General features: G+C 37.0%; 1 protein-coding gene and 1 pseudogene across 1 annotated transcript; one reads left to right on the top strand and one right to left on the bottom strand.

The window, feature by feature from the left end:
• The first annotated feature begins 6,913 nt into the window (after positions 1-6,913).
• Positions 6,914-10,438, top strand: LOC137947783 (probable serine/threonine-protein kinase At1g01540). Its single transcript, XM_068793547.1, has 7 exons — positions 6,914-7,699; positions 8,771-8,875; positions 9,037-9,159; positions 9,245-9,415; positions 9,503-9,632; positions 9,717-9,926; positions 10,056-10,438. Exons 1-7 carry the CDS (start codon positions 7,131-7,133, stop codon positions 10,203-10,205), a joined length of 1,458 nt encoding a protein of 485 aa, XP_068649648.1. The 5' UTR covers positions 6,914-7,130; the 3' UTR covers positions 10,206-10,438.
• A 2,047-nt stretch (positions 10,439-12,485) lies between these two features.
• Positions 12,486-22,041, bottom strand: LOC137948598 (stromal 70 kDa heat shock-related protein, chloroplastic-like; annotated as a pseudogene).
• Positions 22,042-22,644: the final 603 nt, after the last annotated feature.

Raw genomic sequence — 22,644 nt, forward strand, 5'->3', positions numbered from 1 at the left:
TGAGTTTTATCGGGGTTACTCATAGACCTACTTAGTTTTCCTACCATGTAGGAAATATCAGTCTAGTACAATTTGATTAATACATGATACTTCTAATAATTTGAGAGTACCTCAACCGTGAAACACTATCCCCATGATTCTTCTATAATTTTATGCTAGAATTATATGGTGTGCTAATTGGTTTACAGTTCTCATATTAGAACCATTTCATAACCTTTTCTACATAACAAGATCGATTCAAAGTAATCTCATTTTTATTTTAATTATTCGGATTCCTAATGTCACATTCGCTAACTATAGGTTTTTCATGTCAAATTTGTCATTAAAGTATTTCTTTACCTCTAATATTTTGATATGTTCATTTCCAAATATCAAGATATTATCAACATAAAAACATAAGATAATGAAAGGGCTATCATATATTTTCAAATATATATATTTATCAAAATCACATATTTTAAAATCATATGATAGGATTACCCTATCAAAAATTTTATATCATTGCCTAGGGGTTTATTTTATACCATATAAATATTTGACTAGTTTACAGACCTTGTTCGCGTGACCAAGAATTACAAAATCCTTTAATTGTTCTATATAATTTTTTCCCACTAATTTGCCATTGAGAAAGGTTGTTTTAAAATCCATTGGAATTGTAATTATCATAGTGACTTGTAACTAGGGATAATAAAGAGAGATACGGGGTGGCTTCGAACCGAGCCGACTCGTAAACGGCTCAAGTTCGGTTCGATTTGATTTTGGTAGAGTTCGTTCGTTTAGCCGTACTCGACTGAAGTTCGACTCGAAAGCTCGCGTGACGGCTCATTAATCTAACGAGCGGCGTGATATTGGGGGGATTTAGGACCGGGGAGCGGGAGCGAGAGCGAGGGCCTCGTCACCGCCGTGTCCCTCACGTCCGCTGGGCTTATGCTCGGCCGAGTATGTAGCCTCGAGCAACGGTCCCTGTGTCTGCAATCTCCGATCTTGAAATAAAATGGGCAGTTAACCCGATCCTTCTCTGTACCAAATATCGAAGCCAAATGCGCCGCCATCGATTCTCCGATTGATTTCTCTCAGATCTAGCACAAGTCAGCTGGTTCTTTTTTGATGATTGACAAAAAAAAAAACAAGCGACCGGCTGATCAGAACTCGGGAAACCGTAAGGCGCTCCAGACAAGCAGATCAGAACTCGAAACGACGTGAAACGAAGAAGAATCGAATAAAACAGTGAGGAACGACAGGACGACTAGGGCAGAGGAACGAGGGATCGATGTTGCCTCTAATCTTCACTCTCCACAGGTTCCACAGGTTAGGTTTCAGTCTTTCAGACATCTAGTAAAAAGGAAATTTCCAGAAATAGATAGCAGCCTTCTGATGCCAAGGGAGAGTCGACATTCGATCCGTTTTTATACACCGTCCAGTATACGCTATCAGGTTTGCCCAGTAAAAAATGTTGGCATAAATGGACAGGAAGATTAATATTCTTTTTAATATAATAATTTAGCCCTGATCCAAGCCCCGACTCTGGTGTAAAAACATTCAACCATGGTTATGCGCCAGTTAAATCCAAATTAGTCAAAGAGGCTAAACTTGCAAAAACGAACCCAAAATAGGTGGTTTAACGAGGATTTTCTGAACATGGGTTCTTCAAATCTTGGGTCGAGTTGGTTGAGTCAGGTGGGCTCACCGGAGTCCAAAGCTAGACTCACTCCATGGCAAGCAAAGAAGACTCACTCACAGGAGAAAAGAAGAGTCTGATCTCCAACCCAATATTCCATGTTTACTCTTCCCGAGAATGTGCTTTTCGTGACATATATTAAGATTTATATGTTATTAGATAATTTTAATTATCCTTTTTAAAGGAAAATTGATATTAACGTCTCTTTCTTATCAACTTCAACTATAATCAACCACCGTATAAGGCTTAATTACCTTATATTAAGTAAGGGCCGATCTAATACAAAAAGCTACTTGGTGCAAAACTTGAGAAAATTTTAAAATATTTCTTGTAATTTTTTAGTAAGTCACTAATAGTAATAGGATTTTATTTAAAATTTTTTTTTGGAAATATGTATTTTAAGAAAAATATTTTTAGTTTTTCCTAGCATATAAATTTTCAACTAGAGTCACTAAGGAAGCCATAGTTAATTTATGGCCAGATTAAAAAATTACAAAATAAGCTAGACAATATTTGGGGTAAAAAAAATTAATATTAGTGCGTTCTAATCCTTTATCAAGATTCAATCCCGAACCTCCCCTATCATTCTTTTATAAAATGTATGCATAATTTTATATATAATTTATTTGACATATATTTTATGTAGAGTATTAAATGTAGGTTAAGCTCGAACTAAGTTAGAGCTCGAGCTTGAACTCGGTTAAAATTATTAGGCTCGAGCTCGATTACAATTTTAGGCTCGAAGCTAAGGTTGGCTTCAACTTGAGTTTGAAATATTTAAATCAGGTTCGGCTCGAACATAGGAAGGTTCGGGTTCAGCTCAATTCGATGATACCCTTATGCCCAATTTTAAGTAGAGGTCATACCCAAATTTATGTAAAATGTATGCCCAATTTTATGTAAAATGCATGCATAATTTTATATACAATTTATTTAATATGTATTTTTTGAAAAATTTTAAATGTATGTTGGATCTTGAACTCAAGATATTTTTTGAAAAGTTTTAAATGGATGTTAAAGCTCGAGCTCAGCTCGAACTCGGTTAAAATTATTGGGCTCAAGTTCGATAACAATTTTAAGCTCGAGGTTGGGCTGGGCTCGAATTCGAGTTCAAAATATTTAAATCAAGCTCGGCTCGAACATAGGCAAGTTCGGGCTCGACTCGACTCGATGCCACCCCTACTTGTGAGTAAGTAATGAAAAAATTGATCCCTTCACTCTGATTAGAACCTTTTAGCAATTAATCTAGCTTTGTATTTTTCTATGGACCCATCAGGATTACATTTCCTTTTGAAGATCCATTTGCATCCAATTGGTCTAAACCCTACCGGAAAGTCTGTTAATTCCCATGTACAATGTGAAAGAATTGAATCCATTTCACTTTTAATTGCTTCTTGTCACATGGATGATTCAATAGATTTCATCCCTTTGGTAAAAGTCAATGGGTCATCCTCTATGAGGAATGTGTAAAAATCATCTTGTAGGTTCCTTTCTATCCTAGGTCTTTTACTACGCCTAAGTTCAGTTTGTGGAACTGATTCGATATCTTCATCATGGTCTCTAGAAGTCTCTCATACTTCTAATTTTCTCTTTTCTTTCATAGGAAACACATGTTCAAAAAATACAACATCTTTGGATTATTTAATAGCATTTTTGAAATTTCAGGTAAATTTGAATGTACTACTAAAAACCGATATGCATTGTTATTTTCTGCATATCTTACGAAAGTTGTATCGTAAGTCTTACGACTTAGTTTTTTCTTTTTAAAGTTAATTTTAACTTTAGCAAGACAGTGTCATACTTTAAAATATTTATGACTAGGTTTTCTATCCCACCATAACTCATATGATGTTTTCTAAGCGTCCTTGTAAGAAATATGATTAAGTATTTTACACATTGAAAGTAAAGTTTCTCCCGACATATTGTTGGAAAGACCAGAACTAGACAACACATAATTAATCATGTCTAAAATATTTTGTTTTTCCTTTCATCTAATCCATTGAACTGGGGAGAATAAGGAGTCGTGGTCTCATGTATGATACCATATTCCTCATAGAATTTTCCAAATTCTATAGAACTATATTCACTTCCTCTATCTGGCATGTCTTTTTTTTATCATTTTATGGGTTTGATTTTCTACTTCTGATTTATATATTTTAAAATTTTCTAATGCTTCATCAATAGTCCTAATTAGATACACATAACAGTATTTTGATATACCACCTATAAAGTAATAAAATACATTTTTCCTCCTTTGGTCAAAATACCACTCATCTCACAAATGTCGCTATGTATAAGCTCTAGAAGGTCAGATCTTCTACTTGTTGACTTAAATGACTTTCTAGGTTGTTTCGATTGGACACATATTTCACATTTATTTTGTAACTTTATGTTATTTTTAGTATTAAATCTAAGTTCATCATTCTTTTTAGAGTATTCACATTTATATGTCCAAGTCTACTATGACATGACTCAAAAGAATCAACTAGCAAAACTTAAGATAAAGTTTTATTCTCATTGATATTTTTGGATAAATTACATTTAATTTGAATAAACCATAAAAAACATAACCCTTCCCCCACAGAAGACTTACCCTTAGTAATTACAACTTTATTCGATTCAAGCACTAATTTATAGCTTAACTGACTCAGAAGGAAGCAAAATGGAATTAGAAGAAAAAACATCTCTTTGATCCAAGCCGGTCTCGAACCTACAACCTCAAGCATGTATTATAACACTTTGACCAAATGAACTATACAGACATATATACCTCTTAGATGTGCTTACATTTTATTTTCAACAACCTACATAAGCTCTAACGCTCTCCAACTCGTATTTTTTTCTTCCAATCTTCGCAATGGAGTCCACTATTGTGACATGGTTATCCAACTTCTCCATCAGCTTATGGGTTCTGATTGATCCTCCTTATAGAGAAGAAAAAGAAGTAGAAGAAGAAGAAGAAGAAGAAGGCAATCATTAGATTTTGCGTACGGCCAACTTGATCCAAAATTTTATATGGAAGAAATTGCGAAAATTCAACTTTGATCATCATTTGGTGATATGGCTACAACTTCAAATATACCCAGTGACTGACTTGCAACTCTCTTTCGTTTTTGTGGTTATAAAGGAGTTGCTTCATGCGGTTTTGTACCACAACACGGTCCTGCTTCAAGAAGGGCAATGTTTCATTTCTGTCAAACAATTCAGACTCAAGGTCTTTGAGTGGGGTTGTGGCTCACATGTAAGAAACGACATAAGGGGTTGGTTACCAGTAGGTGTTGTAGGACCACTCTTCCGAGAGTAGCATCTTACTCCTAGTATTAAGTTTCCCTTGATTCTCTTTATCATACCTGGCTAACAGAAGATTGTTGCAATTCTTTTCTAGATCTTTAGTTCCCCCTCCTTGACCAATTCTCCTAAGATCGAGTTCCATACTTAAACCACCTTGGGAACATATATGCGGGTTTTGCTTATTTTTTAACTAGTTCTCTTTTATAGTTCTACAAGTGGATAATTTAGGTTCAACTAGTCATTTGAGGATAGGGCCTTCGACCTAATTAAACATAGTATCAAAACAAGGTTTTATCCCAAAATGATTAGCCACTTAAGAAACCTCTTCTTCCGGTTAATAAACTCAAGATCTTTGTATCCACTAATCCATGTAAAACTATGTCTTAACAAATAAAATCTATCAAACTGTTATCATAAGCAACTACTCTTTGTCAAAACACTTATCTTTTGTCAACACGTATAAATCAAGCATTCAAACTCCAACTACTAGCTAGGAACCAAATGATGTTTGTGTATCTCCATTCCAAAGGGAGATACAAGCTTGCTTTATTTAGTAAATACTTGGGTTTTTCAGACAAGGGTTTCACGAGGAGCCTGACCCGACCTAACCCGAAAAACTCACCCCGCCTGTTTTCGGGTTTCGCCAAACCCGACCCGTTGGGTTTTATACCCATAAAGTCCTTACATAAAAGTTTAAATGACAAATTGGTAATTAACATGCAACCCAAAGAAAAAGAATTTTTAATTTGGCATTAAAAACTTAAAAGGCCTTCGGGTATGTACAAATGAATGAGTTTGTATAGCTCATGTAGGTTATTTGACCATAAATAAATAAAATGAGATTAGTTAATAAAAATTGACAGCCCCTTCTTATAGAAAATACTGAGCTGTCACAATGTAAATAAAAGAGAGTTAATGTCTAAAAAATAATTAATTTCATTTTGTGATAGCGTTTTCTAAGCCATTTGCATTCGCTGTTATCTTATCTGCATTCATTGTTAGCGTTGCCGCATTAATTTGTGTCAAAATTCGCTGAAATTTCTGGTTTGGCATCGTTGGCATGCGCTGTAACCCAACATAATCGGCCCTAGAAAGCACCAAAGGCGACGGTGTGGATGCCCCTGCCATTTTACATTTCATGTGAATGAAATAAATGGTAACGCTGCATCCTTCAAATACTAGCTTTATTTTAATTAGTATTTTAATAATAAACATAATATTTAAAATTAATTTATATTTTAATTATTTAACTACTAAATAAAAATAGTTTAAACAATTATCAAAATAACTTAAATAAAAAATATCTCACTTTATTATAATTAACAATCTCATTTAATTTAATATTATTTAATAATTATAATTTTTAACTAAATTTTATGTAATTCATAAATATCCCACAATACATTTAAATGACTTTTTGAATCTTTCCTTTGGTATTTATTGGTTTATATTTCCTAGGTATATTCACTTTATTTAAATCATCATACTCATTTAAAAACTCAACAAGAATCTTATGGTGCTACAAAATCAACCTAAATTACGACTTGCCATCAAACCGGAAGGGCTACAAAAACTCACCCTCTAAATATCTGGTTCAACATCTATCAGACCGGACAGGCGATGACAGCCCGGTTCGGATTACTACGTCCGGTCCAGTTCTCCTGCTCCGAGTTAATTAGGACAAAAGAGATGAAAAAGAGATGAACGGCTATGCGACGGAAACATTACTCGCGTGCAGAGCACGTGCCGATTTTAACTTCCAACGGAACGTAACCCCCCCTCCCCGGCCCCAGGTTTATGACTTACGACTTTGTGACATTCCGCCAAAAAAAGGGGATAATTTCGTCATTCTGACGAAACATTAGGGAGACTTGCGTCTCGCAGTGCTTAATATATAAATCTCTTGAAATCCTCGTTTCTTTTACTCTCTCTCTTGCACGGCTTCTGTTAGCTCATCGCCAGGAATCGCCATTTCTTCCGGCGGGGGCCTGCCGGTTTTCTGTGTGCTCATTGAACTGGAAGAGACCGTGAATTTGGATGCTGCAACTTCTGGTTGGAATACTCCGTTTCTTTCATTCTCTGACGGGGAGTATCTTAGATCAGTCCAGGAAGGTGACGAGAAGCCCGATAAGCTCTTTCGGCATTAAGTCTTCCTTCAGTGATGTCTATCTACGATACGGCGTTTCTGAACAGTGAATTGTCGAAGCCCACTTCTATTTTCGGCCTTCGGTTATGGGTGGTGATCGGAATCTGTGTCGGGGTGTTCATCGTTCTTATACTTTTTCTCCTCTCGCTCTGCGTCACTTCCCGCCGCCGGAAGTCCATCCCCAAGCTTTCGGCAGTGGATCCCACCCCGGTTGTCTCCAAGGAGATCCAAGAGGTTTTGCACGTGGCCGCGCCGGATCAGCGGGCTCCGGCGCCTGCCATGGCGGACATTCACATTGATATTGGCAAGGCGGAGCACCGAATTGTGTTTTCGGACCGTCCTTCGTCGCAGGCGAGTGGGGAGAGCCGGTCGACTACTGCCACCGACTCGACATCCATTGCTGGAGGGCCGCCCGAGGTGTCGCACCTCGGGTGGGGACATTGGTACACTCTGCGCGAACTGGAGGATGCAACGGGCGGTTTGGCGGACGAAAATGTAATCGGGGAAGGCGGATATGGAATTGTTTACCATGGGGTCTTGCCGGATAATACGCAGATTGCAGTGAAGAATTTGCTTAATAACAAGTAATTTTTTCTCATACCTTAAAACTGCTAATTTTTGTGTGCGAATTGTGCTTTTCTTCGTTTCGCCATTGCTTTTATTACTCCATTCCCTATGCAGCTAGTTAATTTCTTCAATCTGTATATCAGTAATCTGAAGCAATTTTGCCCTGAACTTTCTCTTCAGTTGAAATATTTTATTTTTATTCTTTTACTGAAATAGTTTTTTTTTTCCATTTTTTTCAAGTGCTTATCTTTTCAGTTGGATTTTGTCCACATCCACTTTTATTGTTCCTTTCTTGTAATTGTAGTCTGACCAGTGTCATTTCTTTCTGATAGGCGCTAAAACCTGTGCTTGGTCCCTTGCTTAAAACTCTTCTTAGCGTGTTTTCTTCTTACGGAAAATTTTGGATTTTTTCCAAGTACATATTCTGGGATTGTTTTTACAGTGGGAACTTCCTGCTGTTGATTGACCCAAACCTTATTCTTCTTCTTCTTCTTCTTCTTCCCAATTTGTTAATATGATGACTTTTTTCTGAACTTTAAGTTGAATTGACGTTAGTGTTGTCTTGTCGGTTTGACATCTCTAATTCTCAGTATTATGTCAGTTGTCCATGAAAGATTATTTGCCTGAATCCTTTAGGTTGATCGAGAAACCTGTTCCTTCAAGAAATTGTGACATTGTCCTTCTCAAATCCTTGCACTCTTCTCATGGTTTTTGGAATAAAATCAACTCGACTTTGTCTAACTTCTAATCAGAAGAGAACTCAGTGCAATAAAATTTCTGTCAACAGAATATCAAACTTCCAGTTTTACTATTTCACTTGAATTCTTCGTCAAGTAGTTTCAGGTCTTATCTGCTTTTCTACATTTCTTGAATGGTAAGATTTTAATCTGAATAACCTCAACCTGACCCAATGTTTATTTTAGAAAAAGTTTTACTTCTGACTTGGTTATGGATATTCTTTTCTTTCTTGGGTTTGAAGGGAAACATACACTTAGAATATGGCATCTTTTACCTGTCAAAACCAAGAACGTGGTACCATCTTCTTTTGAGTATACCACAAGTAACATTGTACAGTAATGAACTATCAGGGGTCAAGCAGAGAAAGAATTCAAAGTGGAGGTTGAAGCAATTGGTCGTGTTAGACACAAAAATCTAGTCAGATTACTTGGATACTGTGTAGAAGGAGCTTACAGGTATTTTTATTTATTTATTTACAGTCAATCATGAAAATGGATATATATATTCTATTTACTTAGTCCTGGTTTACTTTAGTTGCCGCTCTTTACTTGACATTTGATTGATTGAAGTGTAGTGAATTGAATGCTTCTTGTTTCTGTATTGTTTTGTTTACTAGGATGCTGGTCTATGAGTATGTGGATAATGGTAATTTGGATCAGTGGCTTCATGGTGATGTAGGGCAATTCAGTCCTCTAACATGGGACATAAGGATGAATGTTATCCTTGGCACAGCCAAAGGGTAAGCTATTTCATTAACTAGTAATGATGTCGACAAATTTGTCATGTGAATGCATATGTAACTCAAGATTGACACTTTTTCACAGCTTAGCTTACCTTCACGAGGGGCTTGAACCAAAGGTTGTACATCGTGATGTAAAATCTAGCAACATACTTCTAGATAGGAAGTGGAATTCCAAAGTCTCAGATTTTGGACTTGCAAAATTGTTGTGCTCTGAAACGAGCTATGTGACCACTCGCGTGATGGGCACATTTGGGTTAGTGCAATTCATTTCCCTTCTGTACTCAGATTCTTTTCTGACTTGATTTGTGATATGTCCATCTGTAAATTGTGGTTGCTGCAGCTATGTGGCACCTGAATATGCCAGCACTGGCATGTTGACTGAGAGAAGTGATGTGTATAGCTTTGGTGTGCTAATCATGGAGATTATAACTGGGAGAAGCCCAGTTGATTACAGCCGCCCCCCTGGCGAGGTTAATCTTGAATTCCTCCCCTCCATTTTGCTGTTAATTGATAAAGTGAGGAATTGAATTGAAGTTGGGAATTGATGGTCTCAGGTGAATTTGGTGGAGTGGCTGAAAACTATGGTTGGAAACCGGAGATCAGAGGAAGTAGTGGATTCAAAGTTACAAGAGAAGCCTTCTTCAAAGGCACTGAAACGAGCCCTTCTAGTTGCTCTGAGGTGTGTAGATCCAGATGCTCAGAAGCGACCAAAGATGGGGCATGTCATTCACATGCTGGAAGCAGATGATTTGTTATTCCGTGATGTAAGCAGATCCTTTTTTGTTGTTGTTGTTGTTGTTGTAGGAATTGCATTGAGATCTTTTCTAAAAAAAAAGGAATCAACAGAATAGATTATTTTTTCCATAGTTTGCTAACATAACATTCTACTGCAGGAAAGGAGAATGGCCAAAGAACCTTCTAGTTCCAGGGATGACTATTCTAACGTGAACCAGGTCATAAATTTAGATAGGAGGCGAGATATATTTTTTACAAGGGAAGGTGAAACAAATGGCAGTCATGATCTCCAATCTAAGTGGAGATAGCCTAAAATGAAATAGGCAGTTAATCATTTTATTTGTGTGAGAAGACATGAAATTGTTAAATCCATCCATTCTTGGCTGTCATTTCTAGTTCAAGAACATTGCTGGCCGCTGACATTGTTCTCTCACCCTGTTTTCTATGTAATATGTTTCCTTTACCGGCATTGTAATATACAGAATGTTTATTTAATGACAGTTTTATCGTCCAAAATATCTCACAGGAATCAATAATTGTCTATTTTTTTAAGATTTTGTGACTCTGTTCAAACTTTTTTAACTTTTTAGCTAGCTAATAGCTCTCTTAGTTTTCTGGTGTAATGTCTTCTTCATATTCAGCTGGAGCTTGTGGGAGGGTCATGGACTATGGAGAGCCGCTGTTACTGGTGCTTGGTTCTCCATCGTGGGTCTTTGTGGCAGTGGCTACTCATTCATCTGGAAGATTAAAGAGTGGTCCCAAGTTCGTATCTGGCCAAATGTACTAAACAAATATGGAAAAAGCAAAGCTCACCTTTGCCTGTCCACAAGCTGTAACAAACAGGATCATATCTCACACTAAATGGAAAAAGCAGAGCTCACCGTTGCCTGTCCACAAGCCGCACCAAACTGGATCATATCTCAGCATTCCTTGTTGGGATGCTTTTGTTTTTTGGCCGGATTAGCTGGTGAATGCAACCTCTGGCATTGTTAGGGAGCCGGGCTCTCACTGTCATTCCAAAGCATGGTTAGAGGCTCCTCCCACTAGACGCCAAGCCAACCATTACCAATTCCATTTCGAAGTTTCGACAAACACCAGGTCCACACTCTCGTGTGCCTTGTGGACCTCGCTTGCATGAGATTCAGTGCCAAAAAAAAAACTAAAAGCGAGTGGGGCATCTCTCCACGTGAAGACCCAACTGGTTCTTTTTTATTTCCTGTACGACAAGGTGTGGAGACAAAAAAGTAAAGAGGAAGGGAGAAAAATGGTAGCTTTCAATGGGTCCCGAACTGAATAATTTGTTTGGTTTTTTTTTTTTTAGTGATTTGAAAGGTGGATCGTCCAGGCTGGAATTCTAGCCCAGGGCAAGTGCATAGTCGAGAGCGTCCACCCAAAAAGCAATCAGTGACCCTCATCCAAACGGGTTCGAAAGCAAAAGCTATCCGTTCCATGGTGAGACACCTCTTACTTGCTACTTCTTTAAAAAATGAACTAATCTGAGCCTATATAAGACGAGGCAACCACAGTTAATGAGTTTAATATCCCCTCTAATCTCTTAGATTTTTTTTGATTATTTAATTCATTTTCATTTTAAACTCAAGATCTTTGTACTCACTAATCCATGATGTGGGACTATTCAGTTTAGGTATAGGTCATCTTTTGTGGCTCTATAAATAGATAGTTTAAGTACAGGCCCTATATATGAGTACCTATTCTGATATCATGTTAAGTTGGGTCCAAGGCCCATCCCAAAATGACTAGCAACTTAGGAAACCTCTTTTCCAACTAATAAACTCAAGATCCTGGTACTCACTAATCTATGTGAGACTATTCCTTAACAAAAATATATAATTATATATTTATTTAACCAATATTTCCATTGTGAATTTTTTTATTGGTAACTAAATTCTTTTTTATCGACGCACTTTCTTGGTTTATTTTTCTCATATTTTTCCTATTGGAATGACAAGAAACTCATTTTACATGGCTATAAGTGGATCTCGTTAATCCTCAAACTAAACTACCTCTGATTTGTAAAATTTGTTTTAATTCGTAAGCCGAATGGTTTGATTTGTATGTGGATAAAAATTTTCGTCCACACATAGCATGTATTTGTATTTGGATGTGTGACAAAGAAAACGTGACTCAAACCTATCCAATTTAAAAATTAAAATGGACTAAATTAGATATTACATTTTAAACCCAATTTGGTTGGTGTTTATGCAACCCATCTATAATTTATTTTTAATTAATGTATAATATATTATATATTAATGATTAAGATTATAGAAGTAAGATCTTAGCACTAAGGAGGTTTAGTGGACTTGTAGCACCAACAAATGACAATGCTTAACCTTCAATCCAAAATTGGCTCCCAATGAAAGATTAGATAATGGAAGATCTTGGTGCAAGCTTATGAATTTTGCTAATGTGAAGTCAGAATGGGGAGAGAGGGTCCCCTTGTTGCTGCCCTTTAGTGCCTTAGAACTAGCCAATGGATTCCTTTCAAGAGGAGAGTAGTAGAATCTTGAGGAGACGCAACTATGAATCCAAAATCTCCACTTGATACAAGTTCCATTTTGTCTAAATGGGAGTCAACCAACTCTACTAGATACTTTCAAATATTTACCAACTCTTCTTGATACTTTGGTTCAGACGAGTGAGAAAAAAAAAACAACAGATACCCATATAAAACAACCATTCACTCTCTTTGTTATTTCTCTTTTCAGTAGCTCATCGAAGAAGCTAGTCTGTTCACCCTCGTTCACCATTCTTTCCACCTGCATTTTGTGCTTGTGAGATGCAGCAAGAAGATAACTGTGGACAACCTTAAAATATACATCAATGACATTTCCCAGAGATTGGACTAAGGTGCTTTCTGATTAAAAAAGGTCAAAAAAAATTTCCATACCTTTTTATGGACTTCAAAGTCAAAAAAGATCTAAGGTGCTTTCTGATCAAGCAAAAATAACACCAAGTTGAAAATAGAGAAAGTATCAAAGAAGAACTCAGGAAACTGAGCTTATTTATTTATTTGTCTACCTATTCTAATTAACTTATTTGTTTACTTTAACACTAAAAGAAGGGGAATCAGAAAACTAAGCCACACAGCGAGGTGATTCATTCAGCTCCAATGCTTTGTATACTCTTGCATCCGACAAGTGGGCCTGCTCCAGATTGCTAACAATAGGATAGTGCCTATGATAATCAAATTTCTGGTTGAGAAAGTGAGAACTGTGCATAAGAAAGTGGTGAACACCACTTCAAAGCAATGCTGAAATTACTTTCGTCCCATGGATGAGAATTAGGGCTAAAAACAACTTAAGATGGTTGAAGCTTCTAAAGAGTTTGACCTGACATGAGGGATCGATATAAACAGACTTCAGCTTGTATAATATGAATTAACTCATCTCGGCATATGCCAAGTACATTGATGGACAATTATGAACAGTAAACAAGACCACAAAAACTGGAGCCAAGCTTGTATAGGTGTCACAATATAGAAGCCTTTTCTGTGTTTGGGTTGGTCAGTATAAGGGAGTAGGTGATCACAACATAAACACAAGACATCTTTAGCTGACATGCCAGTTGTAACTACCATGTTGACTGAGCTGTGAAAGCTATATTTTAGAAATAAAGCTGATTTAGGCATTGCACAACCATGCAAAATGTTTGTAAAGAAAAAGTAGAAGAAATGTCCTATATCCTCATAATTTGGACACTCGTACACTATGACAGCACAAACAGCAAAGTTTTCAAATTTACCTCATTGCTAGGCAAGGTACTTGCACCAGTAAAGGTGATGTCCTGTTTCTTGCCTGTGCCCTTGTCCATGGCGGAAACAGATAGAATACCATTTGCATCAATATCAAATTTGACCTCAATCTGAGGAACCCCACGTGAGGCAGGTGGGATCCCGTCAAGGCGGAAACTACCAAGAGATTTATTGTCCCTCACGAATTCTCTTTCCCCTGGAGGACATTGATGTCAACACTTGCCTGCCCATCAGCTGCAGTTGAGAAGACCTCAGATTTGGAGGTTGGCAATGTCGTATTCCTTGGAATGATCTTAGTCATCACTCCTCCCAAAGTTTCTAGACCAAGAGATAATGGAGACACATCCAAGAGTACAATGTCACTGACGTCTCCAGCCAAGACTTCTGCCTGAAATTATTTAGAAGAGTGATTACCAGATTAGCAAACGGCAGTACGCTCCAGAAGTATGATAATGGCTAATGTCAGGGACTATCCATAGGTCATCAACATAACGCACTAACTTTATAGAAATGGAATCTGAAAACAACTTTAAAAGCCTGTAGTATAGAAAAACGTTTCAATCCCAACAATGGTCATATTCACCAGAAAGGAAAAAATAGTAGTGGGATTGACAAGGTACAATTTTTCCAGGTAATAAAATGAAAATGACATCATGGAACAACATAGCATCACATTTGAGTGCATCACAACATAAGGTATTGCATAAAGGATTATGAGTTAGGATAAAGATGCCACAAATATTATTGTATCATTGAGACAGACCTGAACTGCAGCACCGAGAGCAACAACTTCATCAGGGTTGACTGTGACATTAGGTTCTTTTCCAGTCATCTTCTTCACAAGTTCTTGAACAGCAGGAATTCTGGTAGATCCACCAACAAGAATCACCTCATCCAAATCTGCGTAGCCAAGCTTTGCATCCTTCGATGAATTATTCACTGGAGTCTTTAGCCTGACCAATACAGAATGACAAATGTCTTCAACTTATAAAACCAAATATTCGAATTTCAATCGTTACTTATGATCATGAGAACCAATAGAAATCACGCATTAAAAAGTTACCATACCTGTCAAGCAGATGTGAGCACAACTCTTCAAACGTCGCCCTTGTGAGAGTTGTTTCAATGTGCTTAGGACCATCTGCTGTTGCAGTGATGAATGGCAAACTTCAAAAAGGCAAAAGAAAAATATATTTCTATAAAACACCACCATAAACTCAGAGAGACAGAGAGAGAGAGAGTTCACTCTTATTAGCCACCTAATATTTGCTCGTGTAAAGGATGAAAGCTCCATCTTGGCCTTCTCTGCAGTTTCAGTGAGACGTTGAAGAGCTTGCTTGTCCTTTAGAAGATCAATACCTTCATCTCTCTTGAAATTCAAAGCCAGCCAATCAACAATTCTCTGCATCAATAAGAAAACATTAATAGTTTAGGATACCAACAACAGAAACTAAAGTACAATTAAATTAGAGTCACTTTACTAACCTTGTCAAAATCATCACCACCCAAATGTGTGTCTCTTGAGGTAGAAAGCACTTCAAACACTCCATCACCAACTTCAAGGACAGCAATCCAGAACATATCAAAATTTAAGTATAATAAAGATGTTGAAAGCTTCACCAGTGTAGCACTTCAACACTGCAGAGGAAAACTGAGATGATTATGGGTGAATCTGCTACTAGCATCTAATACAAATTTTACTGTGCATCTATAAAACTTTCTATTAAGCTCGTAGTTTCTCTCGGTTGCACAACTGAAATATATGAGAAAAATTGAGAAAATATTTTACAAAAAAGCTTCTAACTAGTTCTGTACAAGTCTTACAACATTTCCTTTATTCTTTAATGACCAAGGAGCTTTTTGACTGATAGCCAAGCATAATTGACATGTTGAACTCCTGAACTAGGATTGTGGTGTTTAAACTATTCGAGGGTTTCACTATGGCAGTTTATCCTTGGATGAGGGCCAAAAATAAATCCATTGGTGACAATATTGGAACGTGCTTGCTCCTCAATCTTTACTCTGTCAACTTTAAAGAGTCAGTCTAGGACTGCAATTGGACCCATTTTACATGGCTACTACAATAGCTTATCCAAGATGAACCAGTGTAAGATAGTTATTCATGGTTAACCATTTTACCACCTTATTTTCATTTAACACACCAACCAGCATTTTTGTTGGGCACCTATTTACTCTGTATTCTGAACATGACACGACTTGGAACCAAAATAGACAAAAGGAACAATCTATATTCAGTTATAATTGTTTATTTAGTTCAGCATCAAAACTCAAAATAAGACAGAAAATTTATATGGCTGGTTGTTAGGTCTGATGAGGAACAAACATAGAAGTTGGAGGTAAGAAGGGGGGATAGGTTTGTTAACTTTGTAGAAAATTTGCTCCTTTTTTTATTTCTTTTATTTAGCCCTTAAGTGTGTTTGCAATTTCATATAATTTAATTGTGAAATTTAAATATTAAAATCAGGGTTCAAGCACAAGCACACATAATTACACAATAAACACACAACAATCTATAGTGGTTCACAACCTGACACTGTCTCAGATTATTAATCCACTCTCAAGGTATTTGTACCTTAGAGCTAATTTATTATGTTAGGATTGTTTGACGGCACTTATAACAAATTGATTCTAAACCTAATTACAGTGTTGCCCACACAAAGACTTACACCATTTAATTTAACATAACAGCCAATTTACAACAACTCACCCTCACATAAAAATAAAACAATAAACTAGGTTATCCAACCCAAACCCACAAACGGATTTTCCAGTAGCTTACTAAACAAACTTACCTAGACCCACAAGAGATTTTTGTAGTAGCAGCTTACTAGGCACACTAAGCATAGACCCATCAGGGGATTTTCTATACCGCTTGCCTTCATAATGACTTATGGCTCACAAAAGGAGTAGCTAAGGCTTGACAACCTTTTCCTATTTGGCCACACTTGCCCTTCTCAATAGAAATGAGGCAAGGACAATCTTGCTTTTTCAAAGCTTGACTTCATAATGCAAGGGCTACTTGCTTACAATTTCATTTTAATACAAAAGCTTCTTAAGCACCTTTTCGATGTAATAGCAGCTCAATTAGGTCCTAATCTGACCTGATTTCAAAATAAACTCAAACTAAATCGGATTGGTTTTGAAATAAGAAGAGGCAGTAATTAAAGCAGCTTAGATTAAAATTGATTCACAACACAAGCTTGCAAACAGTGATCTGAGCAATAAAAAGGTTTGATTTGAAAGTATGAGAACTTAAGTTCAGATTTGTTTGCTCAAGATCAATTAAGATATTTCAAAATGAAAGTTTGATAATGCTGAGTTTTTTCAAAACAACCCAAATTACTAAATAATATGCAGAAGCCCCTTTCAAATGTATTAGATAATATCAAATCAATGCAAATGTCACTTTAGATTTACTTGCTAGAACAACCAATATGATTTCAAAATAATGGTGCATGAAATCTAGCAATAATTAGGTTTAAGCACATACAATTTCAAAGTAAAAGCACATGAAGTACTAAGCTCTTTAAGTGGATTTTCAAAGATGCCCAAATCCAATCTCCAAATTCGATTTCAAAGCGCAAAAGTGTCGTTTTTGCCTTGGGAGTTGAGAGAACCAAATCTTAGGGTAAAATTGATTTAAATAGATGAGTTCTCAATGTTCAAAAATAAAGTTGGTGGACTCGAAGGGACACTTGTCCTTTTTCAAATCTCAACTAAAACTCTCAATCAATTACTTAAAATGTCATGATAAGCTACAAATCACATAGATTAAATCACTGATAGGTTGGGAGACCTATCTTGCCTGGATCAAAGCCTTTATTTTTGTTTCGCAACTTTTTTGGAATGAGTCGATTGGGCAACTATGGGCTCGTTGGGCGATCTTCATTAGATATCTCTTCTTCTTCTACTAAGCATTTGGCTTCTTTTGCTTGGGCAATTGGATGGTTCACCAAACAAATACTTCTAGTGACTTTTCTCTCTCCTAGCCATTTGAATGGTCTTTGTCTGATCTATTGGTGTTCATAGATTGCTCCTCCTTGTTTCCTCAAAGCGGTCCATTGGGTGGCCAAATGGGTACTTTCAATACCTTTTCTCTCTCATGTTTGGTTAGATGACTCTACTTTTCTACCAGTTCTTGTTGTGCTAAGCTCTCTTGTTCAGTCGAACGCTGCTATTTTTTAGCATGAGCTGTTTGCTTATCTTTTTATATAGGCTATTCGAACGAACCATGGCGGATCGTACGGATATACTGCCAAAATTTTCCATTGAAGTGTTTTTACATACAAAAACATTTTTAATGCACATTATTAGTAACTTGTTTGTCATCATCAAATTTATCTCAATGGAGATCTTGAGTCCTATATTCTGCCCTTTTATGATGACAAATACTCATAATCATATAAAACATAAGTGCAAATGAGTGCATATCCATGAATAAATATTGATCCCCCACCCTGAATTTTATATAACTTTTTATCTTGATTCCCCCTAAGTCCAATATATAGCTTTTTGAATTGTTTGTTTACCCCTTTAACTTGCTCTATCTGTGAATTCAACTCAAATTGTTTGTTTATGCTCACTTCAAATTTTCTCCCCATTTTAGCATCATCAAATTTTATAATGGGGACTATAAATATGCTTCCCCTGTCATCATGTAATGCTCTCTCACAGACGGTTGAATTTTACTTGCCCTTTCTGAAGCATGTAATGTTTTTTATGCACATCTACTCCTTGGTCCTTTACACTCCCTCATGTGCATGCATGCAATCATTTATAAACACTTACGAATAGTATTTCAATCAGAGCACAAAAGCATTCACAAACAAATTTCCACACAGACAGTCAGTGCACAACCCTCACAAGAGAGACCTTGAGATCAAGTATGTTGCTTCAGTTCATAGACATTTGAGGTATCTTTTAGCTAAAGGAATTGCCTCTCTAAGCTTCATTGTTTCTTCTTACTACCTAGTCTCTATCTAAAGGTTATTTTTCACAGTTCAATTCAATTTTTTTCTTACTGCCCATCCTTAGTTCCACTTGTCATCTTCAACTTCACTTTCAGATTTCCTTCTCCTTCTCATTTGTCCTTTTCGTGTACCATTGGACATTCTTGGCCCAAGCTCTATGTCCTCCATTTAGGTGACTTTTATATTTCTCCCAATCATATTCTCATGGCTTCATTATTTAGCCAATTTCTCACTTCTACTGCCTACTTTCTCATATTTGTTAGGGTCTTTAACAAATGTTGTCTTTTGGGCAACGCTAATTTTCTCTTTCATCTAACATCTTCATTTTTTCACTCTTCCTCAAACTTCATCCTTATGTGGAAACACGTTGTCTAGAAATTTTTGTGGGGTTATCATCTCCTTCTTTTATTATGTCAAATGAGTTTTAGCAATTTTAATGAGCTCTATCTCAATTTTCATGTCCAATTCTATCGTTAGGAAATATTAACTTACCACAGAGGCAAAGCATCTTGGGAAACATAGTCATGAGTAACATACTTAATCACATGTAGTAATGATTGGTACCAAAGTAAATTCATCAAAATTATTCTCATACTGAGATTACAAATTCTTTGCATATCAACTCAAAAATTGATTCAACAAAATTAGAAATACATGCACTATTCTGTTACTTCTTCCTAGGCCTCTCTTCTGTGTTTATTTCCTGTATCCTTCACTCCTTGAGGCAACTCATCCGCTACATCAATCTTTATGGGCCTAAAAGTTTCAATTGGGTTTGGAATGTTGGAAACCACCTTTCCATCAAGGCTTGAGGAATCATTTCTACATTCTAATTCCCTTTCCAGGTCACTGCCTGTCTGTCCGAGAACCTGTGCCAATTTGCCATATACAACCTCTACCCAGTTTCTCAGCAACTTTACTTCTCCCATCCCTCATATTCTTTCATCAATGAACTCATAGAGAGCAGAAACTATAGCTTTGAGCTGTTCAGAGATAGAGGAAATCTCCTTCATATTTGACTTTCAGGTGGCTGATACAGATGTCTCATGTTCTTCTCTTTTACAACAACATTACCCTTCTCTTTCTCTTTTGCTTAAACGAGAATGGGTATTAGTGAGGCTGTAGTAATTCCCAACACCATCTCAGGTTCAAATCCATATATTTTAATCCCTTGTTTTAAAAGAAAGTGGGGACATAGCCATCCATGAGCAAGAGAGTCATCTGTCTTAGCTTTACAATAGTAGATAGCACTCAAGAGATGTATTCATAGGTTAATTCTCACTTTCCTCTTCAAATTATACATTAGTACCGTATGGCTGAGAGAGAGTATACCATCATTTCCTCCATCAATTATTCACTGCAATCATTCCAAGAATTCTTGAGAATTGTGGCAATTTGTGGGTTCATGGTGAAATTTCCCCACATAATTCATGATAAGTGGTCTCAATAGACACTTTCATCTCCACACTTGGTGTCTCTGATAAGAACCATCCAACATCATTATCAGTTTCAGTAGCTTATTCAAGGCAACTGCTAAGCTCTCTAGTTCAGTCAGAAGGTGTTGTTTTCTATCATAAGTTGTCTGCTTCCTTTTTTACATGGGCCATTCAGATGGACCATAGACAGTCAAACGAACATGCTGTTGGGGCTTTTTGAGTTGCAAATCATTCTTAATGTATATCATTAGTAATTTAAATGTTTGTTATCATCAAACTTATCTCAATGGAGATCTTGAAACCAACATTGGGAAAAACCCCGCCAAATTATGTGACAAATTCTTGTCTCTTATATTGTTTGAGAAAAGGCAAGTTATTCCTGCAAAGTTAGCCTGTAGGAAGATGGGTAGTTGCATTTAATTCTAGCTTCCACTGAAATATCATAAATCACCTTTCCTATGTTTTGTATCGGAGAATCTTTACTATTTAGACATAAAAACGAATTTTAAAACATAAGCCTGCAATAAATAACAAAGAAGATTGATTCTTTCATTCAAAATCAAGTTTTTAGTAACAAGTTCCACAACCTCCTCAGAGACCAGAAAATGCAGTTGTAAGCAACTAAGTTAAGTCATAAATACTAAAAGACTTATAGCAACAAACAGATATGTGAAACAAATTTGAGTGCAGCAATAATCGATACCTGACACATCAAATGTGCCACCACCCAAGTCAAACACGAGGATAGTTTCATTGTTATTCCTTTCAAACCTGTTAAGTTGGGTCCAAGGCCCATCACAAAATGACTAGCCACCTTAGGAAGCCTCTTTCCTCAACTAATAAACTCAAGATCTTTGTACTCACTAATCTACGTGGGACTATTCCTTAACACTCCCCCTCACGTGTAGACCCTCTTTTTGTGGCTCTACAAGTGGATAATTTAGGAGTAGGTAGTTTAGGTATAGGCCCTCTTTTGTGGCTCTATAAGTAAATAATTTTGGTGCAGACCACATATGATTACCTGCTCTGATACCACGTTAAGTTGGGTCCAAGGCCCTATCCCAAATTGACTAGCCACTTTAGGAAGCCTCTTTTCCCAACTAATAAACTTAAGATCTTTGTACTTACTAATCCGTGTGGGACTATTCCTTAACAAAACCCATATACCAATGATGCAGATGTGGGTTCATTTATTATACGGAGTACCTCCAACCCTCCTATTCTCCCAGCATCCTTGGGAGCTGTACGTTGTGAACCATTAAAGTAAGCCGGGACAGTAACCACAGCTTTGTCACCTTATCAGTTAGAAACTTTAGATGCATCATCCATAAGCTTCCTCATAACCTGAAATAAAAAAGCACTCAAAGACCCCCATAAGCTATAACTTTTAAAATTTTAATTATAACAGAAACACTTTCAGGAACACTATGTGAAAGTTGTGCATTTCTATAATTATCTGAATCTCTATCACTCAGAGGAGCACAAACAATGATGAGAGAGAATGCTAGGGGAAATAGGCCAGAAATATAAAGTGCATATTGATATCAATGTAACCAAATTTGAGTCACACTTGATCCAAAACCAACACTTGCTCCAACAGTAAAATGCAGATAAAAGTAGAATAAACAATTTTTTGAAAAAGAAAGAAGACCAAATGATTCAATCCGGTTCCTAAAAAATTCTTTCTTTGGGTTAAGGTAGCGGTTCTTTAGGACTTCGAAGTTGAACCATGAACAATGTCACAAAACACACACACAAAAATAAAGGCATTTTTTCGTGAATGTTTTTCAGTGCGTCCTGGTTTTTCCAGAGTTGGAAAACGGTTGCAGCATATCTGTGAAGATAGTGAAGGTTAGTCTACCTGAGCTGATATCTCCTCGGCAGCAAACTGTTTTCCGATGGCTGGACACTCGAGCTTCACGTTCCCATTCTCATCCTTCATTACCCGCTATGACACTTGCTTGGATTCATCATCAACCTTGGACATCTTCCGCCCAACGAACCTCTTAACAGAGAAAAAGGTATTCTCGGGATTCACAACAGCTTGCCTCTTTGCAATTTGACCCACCGGTCTCCATTCTTGGTGTAGGCTACCACAGGGGGTGTCATCCTCTGAACTTCCGCATTGGACACAATAGTTGGTTTCCCACCTTCCATGGCCGCGACGGCCGAATTAGTGGTACCCAGATCAATTCCGACCACCTTTTCATTTACGACACGAACAGGCCCCACTTGTTTTGTCAGTTGCCGAGGGTTTTTCTACCTCTTCGTCAGGGTTTAAAGAGGGAAAGAGCTACTCAAACGCAGCTTCATTAGGAACAGAAGCTCGCTCTTCCAGTCATGATGTACAGAGAAAAAACTGTGAGCATCTTCCGTTCGATTTCTTACCTCTCTTCTCGCTGGAGGATCGAGACCTCGCGTTTTTTTATTCTCAGCTTACTCGCTCTCCAATCCGCTTTCATTTTCGTAGTTCTTTTCTTCCCTGGGGGAAATCAACATTTTCCTTGTCTGAATATACCCGAAGTCTTTCATTTCTCATCCGTCG

This window comes from Aristolochia californica, unplaced genomic scaffold (assembly GCF_029961685.1).
Source record: "Aristolochia californica isolate CCGP_79_NKW_82.1479 unplaced genomic scaffold, dmAriCali1.0.hap1 SCAF_13, whole genome shotgun sequence".
Classification (NCBI taxonomy): Eukaryota; Viridiplantae; Streptophyta; class Magnoliopsida; order Piperales; family Aristolochiaceae; genus Aristolochia; species Aristolochia californica.